At 39.1% G+C, this 26,140-nt stretch overlaps 1 protein-coding gene across 1 annotated transcript; it reads left to right on the forward strand.

Moving 5' to 3' along the window:
• The first annotated feature begins 675 nt into the window (after positions 1-675).
• LOC135240074 (MORC family CW-type zinc finger protein 3-like) lies at positions 676-25,396 on the forward strand. The gene is made up of 16 exons (XM_064309258.1): positions 676-848; positions 3,172-3,244; positions 4,092-4,224; positions 6,105-6,310; positions 6,469-6,622; positions 9,323-9,461; positions 10,555-10,683; positions 11,083-11,202; positions 11,323-11,420; positions 13,602-13,688; positions 18,147-18,278; positions 18,655-18,723; positions 18,984-19,060; positions 19,206-19,269; positions 20,649-21,501; positions 24,435-25,396. Exons 1-15 carry the CDS (start codon positions 810-812, stop codon positions 21,463-21,465), a joined length of 2,337 nt encoding a protein of 778 aa, XP_064165328.1. The 5' UTR covers positions 676-809; the 3' UTR covers positions 21,466-21,501; positions 24,435-25,396.
• The last annotated feature ends 744 nt before the right edge of the window (positions 25,397-26,140 follow it).

Below are 26,140 nucleotides of genomic sequence, written 5' to 3' on the forward strand. Positions count from 1 at the left end.
AATGTTATTAAAATTAACTTAATTTTATCCAACAACCACCCCCTGGTAATTTCTTTGCTGTCAAAGAGCTGATGGAAACACGATTGCTGTACAATGAAGGAGTCGGGGCAAGAGCCAGAGTAATTTAGGCACACAGCAGTGATAAAGTGACCTGCATCACAAGTGCATTCATAGAATAGATTAATCTTACAATTGCAACCCTTTTGATCACAGTCTACCCTTTTTAAAATTGATACTTCCAGCAGGATAATGTGCCACGTCACAAAACACACATCATCTGAAGCTGGTTCCACGACAGTGAAATCAGCTTACTCCAATGGCCTGCACAGTCCCCTGATCTCAATCCAATAGACCACCTTTAGGATGAGGTGGAACGTGAGGTTCACAGCATGAATGTGTGCTTAAAAAAATCATACAATGTATGGCAATGAATATATGCCGCAAAGATTTCAGGCTGTTCTGAAGTCAAAAGTGGGTACTAGATAGGTGTACCAAATAAAGTGGCCTGCGAATGTATTTATATGAAGAGGTTTATAGATACGTTGGCTATATTATAATGCCAGGTGCTACACCATGATTTCAAATGGGTTTCAGTGGGGAAAAGATGGTGGTGGTAAATTAATACCATGCTTATTCATGCCAGAATTATTACTCCATAGATGCATTCATTCCATTAAAATGAATCCTTTCAACTTAATGTGACGTTCCAAAAGGGGTTGGGCAGTTGGGTGTATACACTTACATATAATTACGCGACCCTATAGTGTGATTAGGAAACAAAACTTCCAACTCTCAACATATCAGAGAAAATGGCCAGAGAAACTGATGAAAATATACCATTGAGTTCGGTAAGTGAAATTTAAGTCTTCTCTACATGTCATGACTTTTGCTATTTAAATTCCCTGTGGTATAATTCGTATTCAGTGGGACGCTGGTCTGCGAACCTTGTTTAATTTATTCTGTCGACAATTGCGAGTCCGATCTAAAAGCCAGGAGGTAATAAACATTATTTCAAGGGAGACGCTTTTCATAAAAGCGACTTAACTTCATTGGAAAGATACCGTACGTATACAGTCGTACGCCGCATATCATGTCTGACGGGAAGGAATAGGTAGCCGTAATGGTGAGTGAATGAGCGGTGGGCAGATTCTTAGTCCGCCATCAAGGCGATTTATTTTACTCTCAAATTCAACAAACATTTCATGTTTCAGTTTTCAAACAAAAAAGACAAACCCAGAATTACTCTGAACAAAACTGGACATTTAAAAACATTTTTCTTTTGAATCAAAGGTCTTCTTAAAAAAAAACGTAGCCTAATAAGGCCAATAAATACAAATAGGCTAAACATTAAGGTAACTGCTAGTAGAAAACTGGAAATGAAAGATCCATTAATAATAACTTCAAAATTGCCATCGACATGAATCCTGCATAAATGAATACAGGGCCTTCAGTAAACCCCAAAGAAATTTATTTTCATGTTCGGGCTTGGCCGATGGGTGTTTCTCCATGATCACTTTCGTTTTGCGCATAACGGATGTATCGTTTTATTGTTATGGAACCGGTGTGACAGGTATGGAGATAGTTCAAGTAGCTTGTTCTCAGCTATTTAAATATAGGAAATGTTAGACTCATTTGAAGGTGCCGTAATGTTGGGGACAAATGTCTTCACAGGTGTTTCTGAGTATACATGTGTTCAATTAATTCTTTAGTGCATGTGAAAAGGAGCTTTCGGTATCTAGTCTTTCTTTTGAGTCTGTTGGCGTTTGTCAACGTAAGGACCAGAGTTGTACCAATGAAAGTCAAGGAAACCATTATGAGGCTTGGAAATATGAAAAAAGGCTAAACCATAGGCCTGCCAAAACCAACCGTTTGGAACATCATTGAAAAGAAAGAAAGCACTGGTGGTTTTAGTAATCGCAAAGGGCCTGCTAGGAAAAACTCTAAAGACGTACAGTTTTCTCATTTACTCAACTACTTAAATATAGAAATATAGAAAATGTCAAAAAAAAATAAATAAAAATAATAATAAAAACAGGTGAAAAAAAGAAACCCCGATAGTTTTAAGACGATTTGGCACCGTTAGCTTTCCATAGTTGTTGGACAGCGTATGGATCAAGTAACCTACTCATTGTCAACGTTTGTCGAATAGACTTTAATTTTTTATTTCTGAACGAGGCAACATTAGCCTATTGAGGGCAAGGGCTGTCAGGAAACATTATAGCATTGGATTCATGAAGAAATGTCTATTGCTATTGTAGAGAGTACAGCAGTTATCAATCAATAAATTAAAAATAGAAAATAAATGTGGGGATATTAAAATAAATGTAATTGATTAATTTTTATATAAATATATAAAGAAATCTATTAGTAAGTAAATACCTAGATAAATATTATTGATTATTTAGGCTGTTGTGTTGTAGTTGGAGTAGCTTAATGATTGCGTTCAGTGGAGCGATATCATTCCATTTGGCCAGCCCTTCAGGAACAGCATGGGTAGGCCTACACGGGCATATAACTCTGGTTTTGGAAAAACAGTGACTCCAAACGAAATGTCGGACACCCACTGCGTTTTAGTTAAATGTCAAAAAACACCTGTGGTACTTCGGCAGATCAAGCTCCAACTAAAAATGTTGCCAACCCCACTAGATGTTGCTGATCGACTTCCTAAAAACATCAGTTATTAGTCAGTCCCATTGTTTTAGTCCCCCCAGAGTGATGCATGCTCATACATATGCACATTTTGAGCTTCTTTCCGCAACTTCCGAGGTTGTTAGTTGGATATATAATGGACTGCAGTTCATATAGCTGTCCTCAAATAGGAAGTTTTAAAAATAGTTTTAGATGGAATAAAACATTTTTTATTAACTTGGATACAACCAGGGGGTTGTTGTGCCATAATTTAGCAATGGTATTCTTCAGTTATCCATGGAATCTGTAGTTAAAAAGAAGTTAAACAGTAGTGCATTCCACACACATTACACAGTTCATACATGGTCTTGTTCAGTTTTACAAAACTGAGGCAGTCTCGGAGTAGAAAGATCAATGAAGAATTTCAAGCTGGTATACCTCCCTGAAGTAAACAAAGTTAAAAAAAGGCTCAAAGTTAATTTAAGATAAAGCAATTACCCATCACAGTGTGCACTGATTTACTAATTGGTTTTGTTTTCATAGGTCAATCCACAGTATTTGCATGCAAATTCCACCAGTCACACCTGGGCCTTCGGTGCCATTGCTGAGCTGATTGGTAAGTGATCCTGTCACTCCGGACTAGGGTTGCAAAATTCTGGGAATATTCAATGATGGAAACTTTCTATGGGAATTAACGGGAATTTATGGGAATTAACAGCAAATAACAGGAATAAAATTGGAATATAGCCCTCTTTGCTCAGGCTGCATTTACCATGTCATATGCAGATAGAAACAAGCTTTTATTGTTGCGTTGCCAAAATGTGAGCCTCATCTGTATACATCATGCACGTAATATGCACAAGTTATTTTGAATCAGTGAGCAGCCAATGGTATGTATGCCTGTCAACAATTTTTACTTTCTGATTGTTTATAGTTGTTACTTGTAGTGGGATAGTTTGTTCCAAAAAGCCAATGATCATGTTTTTAGTTTTCATCCCATTTTATTGCAGACACATCACAAAGGTCTATCAAATCTGCAACCACTGGAGCATGGAAAGATTCGTTTTATTGAAGGAGAATAACAATAATGGAGTCAATAATCGAAACACTGGAGGGCACACTTTTAATATCTGGACATTGAACAGCTAAGGAGGCTCAATGAGATGTTTAGTCTCATTTTTTAATAGGTTGACTGCTAATAATGTTTCAGTATCTGTTTATATTGAAAGTGATATTTATATTTATCTAGGCTTTATTAAGAATATTGGCACTGTTAATGCTGTTAACAAGGCAGATTGACTATTAAGCCTTCAGGACTGGGACCCATTTATAATGCACAATGGACCGCAGAAGTTAGTACAGGTTCAGAGAAATTTGTGTCAGAGTATTTATCATTATTGTGCTGCTGTTGTGCATAGCACCACTGCATGTGACTGTGATCTAATTCATTGCTCTGCCACTAGACAATGCCTATGATCCGGACGTTGATGCCAAGCATATCTGGATCGACTGGACCAAGATTAAGGACCTTGACTGCCTTACATTCACGGACGATGGAGCTGGGATGGATTTTGATGAAATGCACAAGATGCTGAGGTCAGTAAAAGCCAGATCATCGGAAGCAGTGGTCGTTGAGCCAGGTCCTGGAGAGCCACAAGTTCTGCTGGTTTTAGTTGTTAATTAGCACTTAATTGATCAATTAAAGCCGTTGACTACAGTTATCTTACCTCACCAGGTATCTTGGATTGGTTGGTGATTTTATGGTTAAAACAAAAAGCTGCATAATCTGGTGGGTCAATTGCAGCTTGCCTCCCATTTTTAGTACATAGCTGCTACATATTAAGATGGATTTCCTAAGTACCAAACTAACATGGGGTTAACTTCTTATTAAGTTTAGGAAGGTGTTGATTGCAATGCACACTTGTAGTTCCATATCAGCTGATCCCCAGCAAGTCTCCTAGTCCTGAAGTTCATGTTCATGAAGTGTTCATGTTCTCCGCAATTGTACGCATGCTTAGTGGAGCTCAAAGATTTAAAGGTGAAAATACAGCTGAAGCAGAGAATGGAAAATTTTAATATTTGACATGGGCTACATTAAAAAATGAAAACACCTGTGATTGTAATGAGTACAACACAGCGCCTATATAAACAAGACAATGCATGAAAACCACTTTATTCATCCATCCATTATCTATACTCGCTCATCCTGGTCAGGGTCATGGGGGATGCTGGAGCCTATCCCAGAGTGCATTGGGCAAGAGGCAGGGATACACCCTGGACAGTTCGCCAATCTATTGCAGGGCACACACGCCATTCACTCACCATTCACACCTATGGGCGATTTAGAGTTTCCAGTTAGCCTACCTGCATGCCTTTGGAATGTGGGAGGAAATCGGAGTACCTGGATGAGACCCACGTGGAGACGGGGAGAAGATGCAAAGTCCACACAGAAAGGCCCAGGCCGGGATTTGAACCCATGTGAAAATGCTACCCACTGCATCTTTTGTCATAAATGTTGTATCCATATGATGACATGAATACATGATTTGAGTCCTAACTCCATAACTAATGTAAATGTTGTGATTACCAACATTATTTGCCTCTCTATTGGTATAGCATATGAATAGAATAGCATATGAGACTGATGATTAGATTCATAGTGGTAACCTTTGAATGAATGTAATTATTCAATTGTCAGTATGAATAAGATACCCCATTAATACAGATTGGATCCAATGCGCAATGATAATTTGAGTTATAAGTGATTTCCCTCATTTCAGTTTCAGTCTCTTAAATGAGTGTTATCTTGAAAAAAATTAATGATGCGAGTAACTTTTGAGGTAGTGCAACACAAATGGGTGTAATGCAGGCAAGCATTTAGATTAATAATAAGAAATCTAAATTAAATTCTTATTGTTTGTGCATCCAGTAGCGGTATTTAAATGTCCAATTCAATGAAAGAACAATTTGATTTAACCAAGAACTGCAATTTTGAAGACACTGACAATAACACCATACACAGCATATTTATTTGTTTTTAATTGTTGCAGATGTGTGCTGAGAGACATGGATGAAGTAGGTGATAAAGTATTGTGAACTTCAATCAGTCTTCTGTAGTCTGGTGCAAAACCTGGTCAGCAGCAGGTTTTTGTAGTACACAACTATAGTATCCTCTAGGTGGCGTTTTTAGCTCACTCTGCAATCGGCATGAGCATGGGACCTGTCTAATGAATTAAAGAGCACAGTGCAATTGGGACCACAGTTGTTTGGTCTTGTTCACGCTCTGCATTTGGGGAATATGAGAAGTCTTGAGCAAATCCCGTGCTAGTGTCCAATTTGAAAGCACACTGCAATTGACCCATTGTGATTGGCACTGCTGATATAACCCAATCATTCATGTTTTCTTTCGGAGTTAACTGTCAAACTGTTGTCCCCATAAACCTAAACCCCTTTTCTGACCCCTTTATTTCTCACAGCTTTGGCTTTAGTGACAAGCAGGCATTGGAGGGCTGCGCTCCAGTAGGTCTTTACGAAAATGGGTTTAAATCCGGCACCATGTTCCTGGGGAAAGATGCCATTGTCTTCTCCAAAAATCGCTACTCCATGATTGTGGGCCTGCTGTCTCAGACCTACCTGGCTGCCATTCAGGATCAGAATGTGTCCATCGTCACCTTCAGAAAAAATGAAGAAAACAAGTATATCCTTTCCCAGCAAGGAAAATGGAAACAGAAATGGACTAAGAGCCACACATTAACATGACTAATTTATAATGATGTGCACTAACCAGTATAATCTAGCATATTTCAAATAACAAAACAGTCCTCGTTCTTCCTTCTTGACCTCTGACCTCACTCAGCGCTATACCACAGCATAGAGGCAGCCTGAAAGCCATCCTGGAGCATTCGCTGTTTCAAACGGAGGAGCAGTTGCTCCGTGAGCTCGAGATCATCAAGGGCCTTACTGGAACCCGGATCATCATATGGAACCTGCGCAGGTGAAGCCTGCCCAGTAGAAAGTCCAAAGTTTTCACAGAAAAGTTGTTTTAATGTGCCCCTTCGATCAGAGGTTCTTAAACTCAGTCGTCGTTATTGTTACAAATCTCAGTTGCAACCCCATGAATTGGAACAAGCTGTTAATGGCTTAATTAGACATGTTTAATGTCTATTGATTGATGATGTACTCTATGAAGCAGAATCATGTCAGAAACAGCTCTACATGATGCAGAATGAATATACATTCTCATATTCACATTCCAGTACTTTTCATCAGTCAGTTAGATGGATGGTTTGAACAATATGAACCGTCAAGTTCTAGTTTAGCAGTCAAAGTGCAATTGTTTATTTAGGACAGTGGGTAATTAAGGTGTATCCAACTTCTTTCTGGTAATTTCATAGTATTGCCCCTGTGGAGCAGTTTAAACTGCTTTCAGATTACCTGTGGGTTTGGTTTAATTTTGCCCACTCAGATCAGTCAGGGTTTTTCCCTTTATAACCATGGCAATAATCCCATAGTGCTATGAAAGAAGTTTCTCTCAAGGCTCCATCAGAAGTTTCTCTCAAGACGAAAATCATATATTTGGTGAGGGAGGTGCAGTCTCTCTACAGGTGCATTTATTGTACCTCAAATAAGCAATCTCAGGCAAATGATGTCGACAGACTGTGAACCAGAACAGGGAGTGGAAGACAGCTTGATGTAGTTTTATTTAGTTTGTTGCAAATAGAGGGAGGTATTGAGATACCAGTGATGGAAATGTTGCATACTGTAGCTCTGTCAAAGACACAGAAAAATTTTCCAGCCATATCCCATACAAGCACCCCTGGAAGGTAACCAAAATGGTTCACAGAGTATACATATGACACATTTTAAAGGTGCAGTGTGTAGAATTTAGTGGCATCTAGCGGAACGGACTTGGCATAAATGGAATATAATATTCATAAGTATGTTTTAATTAGTGTATAATCCCATGAAAATAAGAATCGTTGTGGTTTCGTTACCTTAGAATTAGCCCTTTTATCTACATAGGGAGGAGGTCCTCTTCCACAGCGGCCGCCATGTTGCACCGCCATGTTTCCACAGTAGCCCAGAACAGACAAACGGTGAGAAGAGACTGAGTGGTCATATATTGTCTTGGACAATCCGTTTGTGAAATATATACGCGCATTTGTGATGCCTGGGTACCTTCCAAAAGAGCTATGTGTAATACCACATGTTGTTTATGACGTTGTCGCCGTTTTTATTACAGTCTGGCTTGATTAACAATCCATTTATTCAGTGGGTGAGAGTATACGCTTTCTAATGATGTATAACATGTCTAATTTTGCTTTTGGAATAGCGTTTTATTGGTCTGCATAATCAAAAGTTTTGTTATCATCGCATTCACTTACTCATTCACTCACAATAATACTATTATTATTGAGGACTTCTGGGCATAGCTAAGTCATATGTTTGCGGATAGACCTAGCTGACATCATTTTCTGGTGTAAGGCAGAATAGAAGCGGATAGAAATATATCATTGATTTGTCTCTAGCTACTGAAAACAGATAAGATTTCATCATTGCTATGTAAGTATTACTGCTCAAAATAGTGATATTATATAATGTGGATATTTCACACTGTAATGTAAGCGTTAGTAGTGTAATAGTTTTTGTGATGCATGCAACAGTGATGATGAGAGTGTTGGAACATTGCCAAAACGTGGTGGACGGTTGAAAATTGTTTTCATATCGTCCCATCCCCATACAAGAAAACATATGAGAGTACAGAGTATAGAAATACATACAAGAGTTAATTATTACACATTTAGGTACTGTGCAGCATTGTGTGACAATATTTTTGCATTATTTTTGAATCTAATATCTATGATTCCTATTTGTAATAACTGCTATAAGCGAGTTAACTGAACCAGCTAGCTAATATTCCATTTCCTATTGCCTTGGGTAGACTAAGCAAAGCAAGCTAATGCTAGCAGTAAAAGACGCTGCACCTAAAGAAACGTTGTCAACGAGTTACTGTCTCTGTCTTTATCTATTGAAAACAGATAAGATTCCATCATTTCTATGTAAGTATTACTGCTCAAAATATTTTGGTTATATACGTTATTTTTGAAATTGAGTGTCTTTAAATAGGTTAGCGGGCAATCGCTATCTTACTTGTAAGCTATGACCTGTAGTTTTACAAACGAAATAACTAAATATAATTAATAAATCTATCAAGGAACCTCATCACTTGACACTTGGCTACTTGATGCTGTCGTAGACGATGACATCATTTTTGGAACTTACAGGCCACCGTAGCTTCTCCTATGTCGTTGGAAGTTGGGGGGGGGGGGGGGGGTGGTATTCAGTTGGTTGCAATCTCACCGCTAGATGCCACTAAATCCTACACACTGCACCTTTAAGTATGTTCAGAATTAAAATTAAATGTGAGATTTGTTTAACATTCAGATTTATACTCCATCATAAAATGAACAACAGTGATAATCAACCATTCTGATTCCTGGAAACTCTACAAATGTACATATTGGGAATGTTTATCCTGACTATATTAATGGTCCTGGAATGTTCTAAAAATCAACAGTTGGGCCACTCAAATCATGGAAAACTAAGGCTCCATCAATGTACATATAGAAATCTATCTATACATTGTCCCTGTCCTATGTTTTAAATGGCTTACATCTCTGTCTGGCTCATTCAGTACCACCAGCGGACAGATAGAGTTTGAATTCAAGGAGGATATCGCGGACATTCAGATTCCATATGTGGACTTGACCGATGAGCAGAAGAGGCCTATTCAGCGCCCGGCTGGGGTTGCGGAGTTTGAGTTCTCTCTGCGTGTGAGTAGGGCAGGGTTCGAGAAGAAGGGGTACAATGCTGAGGGTGAATGAATGTTCATATCCGTAAGGCTGTCGAATTTAAAAGTGCTGTAAATTCCCTGTTGCACTGCTACCCACTGCACCACAGACAATGTTAAAATAAAAGCGCTATACAAATGCAGTTCATTTACCATTTACAAAATCCGGAAAGTTCTATTTTGAAAGTAAAATTTCAAGGAATGTCATGTTTTGCAAGCCGCCCATTTCCTAGCTGGATTTACCTGGGGAAATATAGGGTGGATGTGATCCAAGCAAAATGAATTGTGCTATTCCATTCATTTTATGTGACAAAGTGTAGTTTGACACATATAAATGTGTATTTCAGGAAACAGAATAATTATTTTACTTATGTGCATATTGCTCAGCTTGCCACCTGTAAATGATTGAAGTAGTTTAATTACCATTATTCCTTAAGCCATAAATGACCTATTTCAGCATAAGTTCACCACTTTGCTTTATTCTGTTAAAAAATAGATAGAAACCCTAAAATTATCACAATTCATAAATTTTCTTACATCGAGAAATGTCTTTTGACCCAACAATGACAGCTCTCCTCAATATTTTTGCAGGATCGGTTTAACCCATCAGAAATACTTATTTCCAAAACAAATGGAAATCTATGTACAAGGGAAATCCATCTATGGTTCTGCTTTCTAATCTTTGAAATACCAAAAATAAAGAATACAACTGATTTAAAACAACAAGTTGTTTGGTGTTCACTGTACAAAGTTACTTGGCAGTGAGTTAACCCATGTTATGTGGAAATACAGAACTTTGGAAGTTATATCATCATGGATATATTGTAACTGCACAGGCAGTCTCTGAAAGATTTACTTTTTTCAAATGATGGCCACTGTTTTTATTTTTGGTCTTCCATAGACATTTTAAAGCAGTACTGTAGATGACGTTTGATACCTATAGTTATCAAAGTCTGCAAAATGGTGACCTGTCATGGGGTCCAAATATTTTTCAAGGTGGGAAAATTTATGAATAACATTCAGTTGTGGGATGAATTATTCCTTTAAGCTTAATTCTTCCCTGTGTATGAAATCAGGCATACTGCAGCATTTTGTACTTGAAGCCACGGATGGAGATTTTGATAAGAGGAAAGAAGGTGGAGACTCAGCTGGTGGCAAAAAGCCTGGCCCACCCCATTGAGGACAGACACACACCCACATTCCTGGTATCCTTCAGCTGCACCACAGCAAGTCATGAGGAATTTGTGCTGGATTTATGCTGCTAGGTTGGGATCTAAAAAACATGTAACTTTTTAAAATGGAACAATGCTTTGTGCAATATGTTGTTCGCGATTGAGATTTAAAGGTTTTTTTACAGTGCCTTGTTTAGTCAACATTGACTGCCAACATTTTATTCAACTTGTTTTTGATATCAAGAATTAGATTTTGATATCAAGAATTCAAAATAGAATATACTGAAAATGTACTGTATCAGAGGCGTCACTAGGGGGGTGCGGGGGGTGCGGACTGCACCGGGTGACACCATCAGAGGGGGGTGACACCAAAATGACTGGTAATTAATTAATTTGTGCAACCAGTTTGGTTGTCCTGAACTCTGGCTGCAGAACGAACCTATCAAGATAACCTTTGGGTACAGAACAAAAAGCCAGGGGCCGTACGGAGTACTGATGTACTATAAGAATCGGCTAATTCGACCATATGTGCTTTTGGGCTGCCAGCTCAAGGTGAGTTATTTTTTGTAATTTTAATCAAACTGTTCAAATGTACATTTAGTGTTGTGCATGAATTACTGTCAGTGTCAATGTTAATATTTTGCTAATATTCCTTTTTCCTTTTCTGAACAGGTCAATGGCAGGGGTATTGGTGTCATTGGCGTCATTGAATGCAACTTCCTCAAGCCAACGCACAATAAACAGGAATTTGATGAATCAGAGGAGTACAGGTACTTTTTTTAAAATCTGAATTTGTTGCCTATCCAATCCATTGGACCTTTCTCACAAGCCACTTTCAGTCGATCTCACTGTGACATAGCTTGGGGCGACATAGCTCAGGAGGTAAGACCGAGTGTCTGGCAGTTGGAGGGTTGCCGGTTCAAACCCCGCCCTGGGCGTGTCGAAGTGTCCTTGAGCAAGACACCTAACCCCTAACCCCTAACTGCTCTGGCGAATGAGAGGCATCAATTGTAAAGCGCTTTGGATAAAAGCGCTATATAAATGCAGTCCATTTACCATTTACCACTGTGCTCTGGACCGCACGCATTGTCTGTTGGACTTCTCTCACAGGGTTTCAGTTGCTCTTTCTATCTGGATCTCTCCTGTGCAAAAATGGCTTCCTCTTGCATTTTTTCGACCGACTTTTGTCTACAACGACACCTCATAGACTGTGGCTGTCACCCAGGGTGCACAAGAGTTCATTTTGTGAGGGGTCTGCATTTAAAATGCGCTGTAGTGACGCCTAGTTGTCATCGGTCACATAATATTGCATAATATTGGCACTCCCTCTAGCATCAATTTGCTCTCCCCACAACAACCCCAGTCTATGTGACCTGGGACATTTGCCAGTTTGTACTTCAAGAGTAGGGTTGGGTATCGTTTGGATTTTTCCGATACCGGTGCCAAAACCGATACTTTACAACGGCACCGATTCCTAAACGGTGCCTGAACCGATACCTTCTTTAAAATAAAGAGCAAACAACAACTTTAACCACTTAGCGCACATGCCAAATCTTGCCAATCCTTGGTACCCCTCACTGTGTCCTAAATAAAACAGTTGGGTGGGCCTTTCTCTCCGTAAGAAGGGATCACATTTGTATCTGTTTATCTATAAAAATGCTTCTCAAATTACCATTTTATATCAGTTCACTTTTAGTAATGAAAGATATGCCTTATGCCAAACACTCCCAGGATTGTCTAGTTTCACAATTCTAGTTTTAAAATTTGTACAAACCTACGTAAACTGCTTTTAATTTTTATGCCCTTCAGACCTTGAATGTATTGCATAAGGAAATGAAAATTGATATTGTTGGTCATTTTAAGTCTCTGATCTCAACATTAGCTACAGTGGAGTGCAATTGTTTTTGTTTTTTTTATTTTGTTTTTAATAATTATCCTTGTGAACTTTTATTATTAGCATTATTTATTAGGGGCCAAGCATTTGCTAGTTTTTTCAATATTATTCATTTTCTTCCATGGGGGTTATGGTAGCCCCTAGAACCACCTTGGCGCATTTTTGTGAAATTTGGCATACTGATAGGTGATAGTCCATGTTATCACCTCACCACATTTGAGGAAAGTACATTAACCCCTCTAACACCATCAACCAGCCAAATTTGGACTTGGTGCTATACAAAAGAGCTATATGTAGCAATTACTCTGGAATGAAACCAAATATTTCAACTTAAACTTGCTGTGGACCACTGCAGGAAAGGATACGAGCTGCCAAACAATGCAGCCTTGGTGTGAGCCATTTTTTGTTAGCCATCTTAGATTTAGTCAAAAACACATTAATTCTCTCCTCCTTGAATTGTGGCCCAATCTAGCTGTACTTTTTTGTATTAGGTCTTTGCACCATCGCCTTTCAGAGTCTTTAAATATAGTTGCTAGGTCGAAAAATATGGCCACAGTTATACAATGAATTTGGTGGCAAAGTCACCATAATGGATGTAACACTTTGGTCTATTGGTACCAAACTTGGCACACATGTTTGAAGTGAGGCCTTGGGGGCGCAGACTATGTTTCATGAAATTTCACCACTTGTGGGTGCTATTCCTGATTAAACATTTACCTGACGATTACTCTGCAACAGAGCCTAGAGAGCAAAAGTGTGTTGAAGGTGCCCCTGTACCCAGTGAGCTGAATCAGGTGTTTTGTCCATCATAATGCTTGGCCCATTCATTGCTACTTGCAGATATATTTTTATTTGTATTTATTATCACTGTTCTACTGTATTCTATTCTATTTAAATTACAGTGTACTATTTTACTTTAAAATTATTTTTACTATTTTTATTATTATTGTTTTATTATTGTAATCTCTGCACCATTATAAATGAGGGCTCGTTCCCTCAATGTCTTCTGAGAATTAAATAAAGGTTGATGATGTTTGGTTGTAATTATTTTTATAAGGAAAATAAAGCACTACCTGGGAGTGAAACTGGAGGAATATTGGAATGACATGCGACTCAAAAGAAAGAAGAATCCCACTGAACCGAAGTGAGTACTCTGTATTTTTTCTTTGCTTGGTGGGTTGTCATATTCATGCTACCAGCAATCAGTTATTCACTGACAGGATACTAGACTCATTTGGTACCTATGGACCAAAACATTTTCCAAGTAATGCTTACAAAACAATGTAAAAATAAGCAATACAAGTAAAACAAAGTAGATGTCTGCTTAAAATATGCAAATTACTTATTCTGTCACTATGTATGTATGCTGGCACTGTGCAGGCTTTCAAGTCTTAAAAAGGCTTTTTTCCTTTTTTCCTTCTTTTCAATCAACAAAAGACCAAAAATATATCAGTGGCAGGTTTCATTTGGGGCCCGAGTCCACCATTTGAATGGACCTGCCTTAAAATCACTGTCCATCTGAACGTGGGCCATTTTCCCTTTGGATTTTGTTTGGGTTCAGAATAAATAATTTGAGAAAGATAAGCAAGATTGAAAATGAAAGGTTATCTCTTAGAATGATTAGATCTAAGATGGTAGGAGGTGTTGGCTGTGCTGCCTTTCTTGATTTATAGAAATCTTTCAACACTAACACCCAGGGATGATTCTTAGCAAAGGTGATATATACAATTGCCTGGGGCGCCATCCTTCTGGAGGGGCCACCCAACAAAGAGGGAAAGAAGTTGAACAACCCCTGCCCCCCCCAGTCCACAATCAGTCGCAGCCCCAGCCCCTGGTCTGCAAAAAAATGAGAGTGGCTCAGGGATCAGTCCTGGGCCTTTTGCTATTAGCCCTCCCCTACACAATGATTTCGGCTGCAACAGGTTAAGGCTGCTATCACACGTGATGTGCTTTAAAGCGTAAGCACCAGATTTTTGGTTCATTTCAAAAAATGAAATACACCAGCCGAATGGAAGAAGTTGTTTTATTTTATGATTCAAAACATTTTAAAAACTTAATTTTATTGAAATTGGGGTGTCTCGTGGCGTAGCCTGTACAGCACTATCCACGTGCTCATCACAAGCCGCGACGTCGAATCCGACCGCTCAAGATTTTCACTTGTCTCTCCCTCTCTTCCCCGTTCTTCCTGTCTCTCTACACGGTCCTATTCAATAAAGCTGAAAAGCCCATAAAAATATCTAAAAAAAAAATAAATTTTTTTTATTGAAATTAAGGCAAGAAATAAACCCTTAATTATCGAATTGCTTACTCTTACCACAGATCCCCTTTTCAGAAATCTTCGAAATGATCACCTACGTCATATTTTGTGATGTACTTGTAGCCCCTTTAACCCCCATAGCTGTTGAGGGCAGGGCCCTAGGTTCATTTACCCTAATGTAATTCACTTTTATATTAGTTTGAGTTTCCTAGTAGGCTTATTTCCATGAACTGAATACCCTTTAACTTATGAATAATGCACTTATTAGACAAACAAGAAGACAAGTAATTGAAATATTTACTTATTGTTCTAATAAAATATGTCTCAATACAGTATTATGTATCACAAACACTTGTTTGTAAGTAGTGCATTTAAAGGTATGTTATATCTGTAGCTGAATACAAATCAAATCACATTCAAGTAAACAATTTCTTTAGTCCAAGTGACTTTTACACTCGGATTATCAAATCCAATCACAATAACACGTATTCACTTACAAGCTCAGTTACATTTTACCTACAACCGGCACTTAAAAACATTTTAAAAAACATGAGTACTCAAACCCCCCGTTGCAGGCCTGATTTGAAAATATCCAAAAATCGTCAGTTTCACTCTTGCGAGCCAAAAACAAAAAATGCACTGACTCACAGTTGGCAGCACATTCTCGAATGTTCCATGCGTGCGTGAAGAGGAAGACGATCCTTGGAGTTCGTTCCAGCGCGAGTTTCCAGGGTAGGCAGAGGAAGTCTGAGCATTGCCGGTAGCTCAACCCGCTATCTGGTTTATCTGTTCGCCGTGCGTCGTCTTTTTCGGGCTTAGCTGACGTTTACTGATTCAGCTAACGTGGCTAATTATCCGTACTAAGATACACTATCAAGCTAGCTTGTTATACTAACAGTGGAACCAACAAATGCATAACAGTAAACGTAAACCTAAACGTAAACTTCTCGCCGAAGTTTACGTTACATTAACCAGTTTCACTCCCATAACTTACACCTTAGATTAATATGTCATTAACCTTGTACATTATAAGACATTACGTACAAAAGACGTGTGTTACGTTCTTTAAACTTTCCTTTGTTACAATCATAGACCGTATAAAAAGGTTACAATTCACGAGCTCTCCTTTCTTCTATCCCCATCCCTCCTGTGCCATCACCCCTGACCCTTACTGCAGATTGGACATTCGTTCACAACAGGTATGTCAAAATAAGACATTTAAAATAACATTAACAGTTTAACATGGCAAATTTAACATCGTATATCTGAACCAAATTAATAACTTTATTAAACCAAACCCTTTTCCCCCAACTGGGTTACATCATAGTGAGGAACTGAGAATGTTGAATTACCTATAACGAGCCCTTTTTCCATTAAAACATTACCTTATATTGCTGCAACTTAATACGCAGAAGAAAATCATTGCAACAACGCTAATGGAAAACAAGTAAAATCAACATATGACGCTAGACCCATGCAGTCACTAGAGGTTGATTAGAGTAGATCCTAAGCTAGGAGCTAAGCCAACTAGTGCCGTCCATCTGCAGCCATTGATAGAGCTAACAATGTATATTGTCTAATATCCTTGTACTGGACGCACATAGTTGTTAGTCTTCTCGTATAAATCTGGGCAAGATGGCTAAAAAGTCTAATTTCCCTAAGTGTTCTGGTTGTGGTCTTTGGGAAGAATCCTCGAATCATCTCTGAATGTGTCAGGTAAGGCGAGGGAATGGACCCAAGCGCAGAGTAAAAAACTCAAAATCCAAAAGGGGTAAATCCAAAACAAGACTTTACTCTTAATAAGAACAAACACCAAGGAATACAAAAACAAAGCCACGCAGGGCAAGTCTCAAAAAACCCAAAAATAAAACTTCAGAACGCAAAACAAAGAAAATCCAAAAATGCATAGAAAATAGAACGTGGGCGGAAAAAAAACAGGGCGCTCTCTCGGGCGGAAACACACAGGGCAGAACACAATCAGAACCAGCACCTGAATCAGGGAAGACAAGAACTTAAATAGACCAGACACTAACGAGACACAAGAGGGCACAATGCACAATCAGACCACAGAGCGAAGGGACAACTAGACACAACTGGAAAACAATAATAGAATAATTGGAACCAATGATACAATATCACAGAGAAAAGTAACAGAACTACCGCCATCTGGCGGCCCAGAAAGGAAAAAACCGAAAACAGGAACAGAAACCTGACAGAATGGCTGTGCTGCAGTATCTATCAGAATCAGAAATTATGTCTTTTGCAGACTCATCAGAATCAGAGTCATCTGAGTCACTGATAATGCCCTGTGATTCAGAATCAAATATTTCAGTGCTGTCCATGTCTGTCATCTTTTCAACCTAAAGGTATAATAGGAGTGATAAATTTATCGGGTGTTTCCATCAGGAGTGATCAATTTGTCAAATTTGAAGCCATACCAAAAAAACTCTAAACTAGAAACAATTGGACTACTATATTCTGATGCTGTTATATGGTGCTTACCCTTTAACAGCTGGGGTGCCTTTTTACTCATTATTTTCAAGGGGTTTGAAGCATTTTCTGCACTGTTTTGTGCACCAGGCACCTCACATTTATTCACTTTAAGCACCTGTTTTTAAGGTGTACCCGGAGCTCAAATGATCCTATTGTGATGTGCTTTAAGGAAAAAAGTGCCTTATGTCACTTTAATTATTTTCTGTTGTGCAATTGCATGATTCTGCCATTAGCTTCCATTGTAAACAAAGAATATGGAAGAGAAGTTGTTCATTACAGTTTCTGCCAGACCTGGGTAAAATACATATGTTTTGGATTCAAATACTTTTCTATGCTCTACTGATCTTGTTTGGTGTATTGGATCCAATGAAATATTCTCAAAACCAAATACATATTTGACCCAGGTCTGGTTTCTGCTCACTCTAAGTTGTACAGTTTCACAAATCGTGACCACTCTGGCAAAAATAAGCGGTCCAAGGCATGGTGACAAATTAGTGCCATGATCATGTTGATGGAAAGTTATTTAGAGTGAAATTAGGCAGCTAATAATGTTAAAGAAACCATGCAAGTGATTGACAGAAGCGGGTGTGGTTGCCTAGTAACAGCAGAAAAGCCACTTTTTTCCAATGCCTTTTTTGGAGTTGGCTTCATAAAATCAAGACACGTAGTGCGCCTTGTGTTTTCAAGCCTACACACTTTTGTGATCTCAGCCTAAGTACTTTTAAGGCTATGCAGACTACTTCTTACTTCAAGGAGTATTGAGTGATTTTCACCCTGTGCAGCTTTATGCACACAGCCCCAGAGGCCATATTCATAACACATTTATACACAGATGTATACCTCTGATTCCAGGGGGACTTCTTCGCATAAGAAATGGGTCCAGTGTGATGACTGCCGGAAGTGGAGGAAACTGGCAGATGACATTGATCCTGAAAGCCTGCCTGATGTTTGGGTTTGCTCCATGAATAAGGATCCCGAATTCAGGTGATGTCAGGTTTTCCCTTATTTCAGGTTTGCCTACCTGGTTAAAGATGTTAATCACCATAATAATAATAATAATAATAATAATAATAATAATAAAACCATTCATAATTCAGAATATTATTGTCTAGCTTAATAATTAGACACTGATCCAGTTAGCTGTTTTAACAATGATAAAAATGATAATAATAATAATAATAATAATAATAATAATAATAATATTATTGGCTAGCTTACTAATTAGACACTGATCCAGTTACCTGTTTTACCATATTATTGGTGGACAAAACAGCATGCCATTAAAAACTATTATGAAATTAAATTCCCCTTTAACAGTTATGATTTGTATGTCACTATATTAAACTATATTTCCCTGCAGGAGCTGCGGGGTAGATGAAGAACCAGAAAATTCAGAAGGGGAGCAGCCATGTGAGAAGAAATATTATAAGTGAGGTTTCTTTTGTCTTTTTATCACTTGCCATATTTGATTTTGTTTTGAATTGTCAACTAATTCACCTGCTCAATGCACCACGATGCCATCCACACCCAAGCAGGAAGCTTAGATCAAGACGTGTGCTGCTCCAGTATGCACTTGCTCAGTAGCTACAGTGATCTGAAACAGAAAGTGCACCCTCTTCCCATTCTGTGGTTTTAAATATTAGGACCCTACTAACCATCATGAATCCGCTCTATACCTACATATTCTAGAAGAATACGTGAGACCAGCCTCAGTTCCTCCTCTCCTCTCAGCTTCTCAGATGAGTATAGCCACACAGGGAACGTGGGTGAGTGAAAGAGAGAGGCTCCTCCAGCTGAAACACTTTCTCACTGGGTGCACCAGTAGCACTAAAGATTCTGCATACAGGTGGCCTGCAAGCTCAAACAGCGGAGCTTTACAAGATGGCCGCTTCCTTTCTCTTCTGCCTGCAGATGATGATCCTTCTTCCAACAGCGAGCTCTCCACCTACACTGTGCCAAAGCGTTCATCTTCAAGGTATTTAAGAACTCATTTATCACATACTGGGATTAGATGTTAAATATTTTAAAATATCATGCTGCATAAATAAATAAGCAATCATTTTTGAATGTATACTACTTTGATGCATGTATTTTTGCTTTTTCGCCTAGACAGTTACATTTGTGGCACTTTATTTCTTCCTAAATTATGAACCTAAACTAATCTAGTATTGTGAATGGTATAAATGTCTTGCTTCATTCAAACCATTTTTCAAGTCTCTGTGATGCTCACATCTGGAGTTATGAACCTTTAAATAGGGCACCCCCTAAATGGGGAAGAATTGGCCAGATTTGGCATGTGCACAAAGGGGTTAAATCCAGCCAGTAGTGTAATCTCTACCTTTCAGCAAAATATTATCCATGTTACAAGGCCAATCATACCATGCTGACTTCCATTTGAAACTTGCGCTGACAAAAAATGTAAATTCCAAATATAAATTCCAAACTGAGGCCTCAATGATCATTATCTTGTTATGACCGCTGGTTAAAGTCATAACAAAAAAAGGGGAGACCAAACGGTAAAGGACTTGGTTAAACAATAGTTTTAATTTAAATAATCAAAAAACATAAGAAGATGAGGTGTGTCATTCAGTAAATCAGGGTGAGTGGAGGGTGTTGGATGCATGGACAGTGGAATGAGATGAGCAGGTGTTGTAAAGTGCAAAAAAGAAACTAAACAGGCCCGGCAGCCATCCAGGCAGAAGTGGAGAGAACCCGAACCACCTGTGAAGCCATGCTTAATAGCCTCCTCTCCAGGGGAAGCCAATCTGCTAATGAGTGGAGAGGAGGGTTAGGCAAGGGCAAGCACAATTCTGAATGGGAGGGGCAAGGCTAGCAGAGAGAGAGAGCAAGAAAGCCACTCCCAAACAAGCAAGGAGAGAGAGGGAAAGACACACCCACCTAGGCCAGGCTATGGCCCAGAGGCCATCACACACCCCCCGCCATCACAATCTACATTAACATTAAGACTTGAAATTGATTATTTCAATTGAATGTCACAGATTGACATTCAAACTTAAACTCCTAAGTAAACCATGATCCTTATGGTATTCCGTGGCTGTGCTGGGCCCTGACACCCCCATCAATAGTGTTCAGGTGTTCATTCAGGTAATTAAACTTCCCACAAGCGGAGACACCTAGATTTGTATGCAAAGATGAGAGCCTTTGTGTGGGTTTTAACTGCCTAAGAACATTCTTTGATGTTTTGTGGAATGGAGAGAGAGAGAAGGAAACAAGGAGCATTTAAAATAGGCCAGTGTTCCATTACAAACAGCCGTCTCCAGTGCAAGCAGTGCTTTATTGAAGTGCCATGTGATTGCACCTCCAAGTTTGCTTAATCTATGTTTCACCATTTAGGCTGAAGAGGAAGGTGTTCACCCTAGAAAACAAGGAAGACAAAAGAGCAAATATAATTGGTCTCCAAAACAACACATCAGAGGCATTGGCCACTAGAGCCTCTTCAGCGCTGTGTCTGCCGATGTCATCCATCACCGTAACCGGGAACCAGAATTGCATGCAGGTGCAAACAGCCACCCTGAAGAGAGACCTGTACAGGGAGCAGGTGGAGACAGTCAACCAGGAGAGAGACCAGCATAGCGAGCAGGTGAAGACTGTAATTTGTGAGAGAGACCGGTACAAGAACCAGGTGAAGACTGTCACTCAGGAGAGAAACCAGTACAGGGAGCAGGTAGAGGCAGTCACTGAAGAGAGAGACCAGTACAGGGAGCAGATGGAGACTATCACACAGGAGAGAGACTGGTATAGGAACCAGGTGAAGACTCTCACTCAGGAGAGAAACCAGTACAGGGAGCAGGTAGAGGCAGTCACTGAAGAGAGAGACCAGTACAGGGAGCAGGTGAAGACTGTCACTCAGGAGAGAAACCAGCACTGGGAGCAGGTGAAGACTATCACTCAGGAGAGAGACCAGTACAGGGAGCAGTTGGAGCAGGAGAGAGACCAGTACATGGACCAGGTGAAGACTCTTACTCAGGAGAGAGACCAGTACAGGGAGCAGTTGGAGCAAGAGAGAGACCAGTACAGGGAGCAGGTGAAGACTGTCACTCAGGAGAGAGACCTGTCCAGGGAGCAGGTGAAGGCTGTCACTCAGGAGAGAGACCAGTACAAGACAAAGGCGTTTCAGCTGACCATGCAGATGCTCGACCTTCAGAAATAAATTTGAACAACAGCGAAGGATGAGCTGAAGAGCAAGGTGAGTGTAGCATTTTTTGGCAACCAAGATATGGGTGAGAAGGAAGGAAACTGGGCATGAAGTTGAGAAATCAAAGTTCAAGACCAAGGCCCAGCCCTTCAAAGTCAATGAAGGTTATCCTTATCCTTACCCTTATGGAATACATGGCAGTATATTTAAATAAAATATATTATTTTATTGTGACAGTATGCAATACTGTATATGCGGAAATAAGGTGCTGCTTTTTTCAGATATTGCTTGATATATTAAAAAACACATTTTCCATGTATTTTACATATTTTGCTGTGTATTCCCTTTCTATAAGGGTTATCTCAAGTTATGTCTAATGAGGAAAATGTGGTTACAGCTGTCATTATGTATCATCTACGGCACAAGGGCACATGTTTACCATTTCATTGGCATCATGACACCAAAAATGGGTGGAGCTACTCAGTGCCACCAGTAACTCGCTGATGTGTCTGTTGTGAAGCGCAAAACCTTTCGATTGGTTCACACGAGTCATTGATAATGATTGACAGGTATTTTTGGAAACTCATTGTCCCATCGCTGGTGTGCACCTTCTTTAACCCTTCTGCCTATAACACAACTCTTCTGCCAAACCCTGTGCTCCTTCCTATTAACTCACCCTCTCGTTGTTACCCCACCCTCCTGCTGTTATTTTTTCCTGCTGCCTGTAACCCAAACCCTGCTGCTGGTACTCTTGCCCAGCTGGAGAGTGTGGAGGCAGAAAGAAGTCTCTCCTCACAGTGGGCGTCATTTACGAAACATATGTACGATCACATTTGATTGTAAACTGCGTGGAACTTTTTCAAGAACATTTTGCAATTCATAATTTTTCTTATCTGTATTTGTTCATGGCTGTTTCCTGTGCAAATCACATGAACAGGATTACGCATAACATTTACAAACAGCCAGCATTCATCATCTCATACACCTGGGATATGCACATAAACAAAGGTCTGCACATGTCATGAATCTCATGTTGTTTTTTGTAAGAACATTTTTAAGAATAAAAGTAAGAATAATTTAAGAAAAGTTTTGTGAATGAGGCCCAGTATGAGTAGCTGGAGAGAAAGATAGAGGATCCCTGCAGATAAAGGAGCCCTAGCTTAATTTCCCACATGAATCCCAAAAATAAGGAGATATGCATTATGCACCAAAAACATTTTTGAAATATTTTTTTTTTCATACAAGTAACTACATTCACTTGGAAGGAATTTAAAAGTTCTTCTCCAAAAATGCTCTTGTTCTGCATGCTACCCAGGGCAAGGCAGTAAAAATGTTTGGTTCATAACTTCCATAGCTTTCTAAGCTACCTTGTTAGCTTGAAGCAGACATTGTACGGTACCATGTTAGCTACATGGTTATCCTTCTCAGAAAACTGTATTCTATGAGTCAGCCCAGTTGGTCCATTATCCCAAGTTAAGGTCATTTTTAAAGTCACACAGCTTGCAGTTAAAATGTAACATTACAGTGTAGCCAAACCACCATTCCAGTTTACTTCTGTAACACAGTGGACATAATACATGTTCTACCCTGGCCATTTCTGTGAACAAGCACATCGCCAAAGTGCTACTTTTGACTGGAGTCCATAGTGCTAGTCGTCCATGGCTGGTTGACTTGATGGAACTCCTGCCGTCCTGCCGTCGGCTAGAAATAGCTGTTCAAAATAAGTATTGTACCTTACTGAACCCGTGTTCAGCAGTTGTCTACGACCATGAAATGCACTTTTTTGTATGTCGCTTTGGATAAAAGCGTCTGCCAAATGAATGTAATGTAATGTAATATGTGCTCCCTAAAGCATTAAGTCCACCAAGTGGTGAATATAATATGGATTAAAAAATACTCTATATGACCATACGTATATGGACACCCCATGGTCTGGGGCTGTTTTTTGGTTTGGGCTGGGCCCCTTAGTTCCAGTGAAGGCAAATATTAATGCTACTGCATACAATGACATTCTAGACAATTATGTGCTTCCCCAACAGACTGGGAAAGGTCATTTTCTGTTTTAGCATGACAATGCCCCTGAGCACACAGCAAGGTCCATATAGAAATGTTCTTTTTTGAGAGTTGTGTGGAAGAACTTGACTGACCTGCACAGAGCCCTGATCTCAGCCCCATCCAACACCCTTGTGATTAATTGGAAAGCTAACTGTGAGCCAGGCCTAATTGCCCAATCAGTGCTCAACCTCACTAATGCTCTTCTGGCTGAATGGAAGCAAATCCCTGTAGCAATGCACCAACATCCAGTATAAAGCCTTCCCAGAAGAGTGGAAGTTGTTATAGCAGCAAAGGGTGGACCAACTCCATATTAATGGCCATAATTTTGCTTCTTAAATTATTCTGCTATAGCCTGTGCATTAGCGAATGAGCTAGCTAATTAGTTAGCTGCCTAAGAAGCTATATATCCAGTCTATCCCTCAATTTTGTGTTTTGAAATGTTTTAGATAACTTGCTAACATACCAAGATAAATGAGTGGGTTGCTGGGGAGTGCTTTTTGCTATGAGGTGAATGGGATACTCTATAGTGAAAGGGGAGCTCAAAGATGATTATAACAAGAGGACTTGGTAGCAGTGTTAGCCACTTCAGTTACAGAACCACATAATGAGAACCAAACCAGCCTATCACTCCAGCAAGTGCAAAATCTCCTCCCCGTGCATTTCTGTTGTTCTGTTGTTGATGTTTCCAAGATGATATTGTGTAATAAGTTATACAGTCATATACTGGATGCTCTCCATTTTATTTATTGCTACAGCTTTCTGTATTTGGCCTTGGTGCCCTACCTATTGACCATTTGGCCCCATTACATTTTAATGTATCAAAGGCCCCTGTGGCCTTGCCCTAGAAATGGCATAATTCCAGGTGTGAACTTGAGTCTTGCATGGTATGTATATATTTGCACATGTGCTCACTCTCAGTATCCCATCAGACAGTGTGAGCTGTTGCCTGGTGACCATCATACCGGCTCTGGATCTGGACCTGCTCAGCTTTGACAGTGATGTCATTGATGGGACCCTGGATTTGATTGAACATAGACGAGCCACAAAACTTTTACAGTTCTTTGTTTTTGTGTACTTTGTGTATTCTTTTGGTATTTTTCATATATCTCCTTGTAACAATAATTAATAATAATAATTATTAAATTAAATAAATACATAAATAAATAAATAATTATTATACAACAGTAATATATTGCAATAATTTGGAAATCTCCTTGCACTTAAATGTTTGGACTGACTGAATGTCGGTTTTCTCTACATCTGAAGTGTCATTGTGGAAGGACTTACACTCTCCAGCCTTTGGTATAATCACTGTGATCACTGTAACATTACTTTATGACTATTTGCAAAGCAGATCATGCTAAATGTTTATTAATTGGGAAATATTCTTCAATTATGCCTCCATTGCTATAATTTCCTATAGTTGATATTGTGGTGAGATATGTTAATCTCTGCCATTTACATACATTTTAAATACTTTTACAAATAATTATTTCAACAATTGCATACCGTTCCATATGTTTAACATATTAGATCCATGTTGTTAGTTATACTGTGTATCCTTCTATATGATCTCTATATAATCATGTATCCTGATCAGGTTTTCTTGTGCCAGAATGTTTTGATTCTGTCATGCCAGATGTACTCTTTCAAGTTATTTTTCGATGTTGTTTAAGGCCATGATGGAAAGAATTTTAGGACCGCATGGACTGCTCTGATTTACTGTGAGGATTTCCTGACTCTGCTCGAAGATATACCATAATGCAGTGCGGATCTGAATGCTAATTATTGTTTGACTCATTTATTTCTCTAACTAGTGCCATTAGTTGATTGGATTGATGATGTGTTTTTTACCAAAGAAACTAATAAAAAATCATCATTGTCTTTTCAATGATTGCCTTTTCTTCGTAAGTGGCAACACTCACCCCTGGAAAAAACACAATGAAATTTCAAACATAGGTTAAATCAAATTTAATCAAAATGTATTTCAGTCAGGACAACTCACATATTTAAATAAAATATGATCATGGACGTGTAAGTACATTTTTTGGTTTAACGCTGAATGTATCTGCTTCAGGTCTAACAGGCAGTACGACACATCTCCCCTACTAAACAGGAGTAATACCAGAAACCTTGGCAGGAGACAGGATGAAGGAACCGGTTCTGTAGGCTATATGTTTACATAGACTGTAGGCATGTTATTTTATCATGTTGAAGCTCTTTGCATTTCATGCCTCTGGCATAACTGGTTGAGCAAAACAGTATTCAAATGTGTGTTGACAGTGGGAGAATATCAAAAGTAAGCATTGCTGTAATTGGCAATGATTGGCCTACTTAGTTGATGCTAAAATTTTTGGGCTCAAGGGACCAATGTGGGACAGTATGTTGTCATGCCTACATTTTGCGCATGCTTAAAACATGCCTATCCTGTTAAAATCAAACTATATTCATCATGTAATTTTTAAAAACCAAATTTGACTGTTCTAGAACTCCCATTGGTTTCAGTTACCAGTAGTGTGTGTGACATCGGCAACAGAACGTTCAGGTAAGAACATTCTAATCATATATTTGTCAGCTTACATCTTAAATGGTTAATGGTACCCTTGATACACAAAGTCCTGTATGAAACATTGCA

Source organism: Anguilla rostrata, chromosome 14 (genome assembly GCF_018555375.3).
Source record: "Anguilla rostrata isolate EN2019 chromosome 14, ASM1855537v3, whole genome shotgun sequence".
In the NCBI taxonomy this organism is placed as follows: domain Eukaryota; kingdom Metazoa; phylum Chordata; class Actinopteri; order Anguilliformes; family Anguillidae; genus Anguilla; species Anguilla rostrata.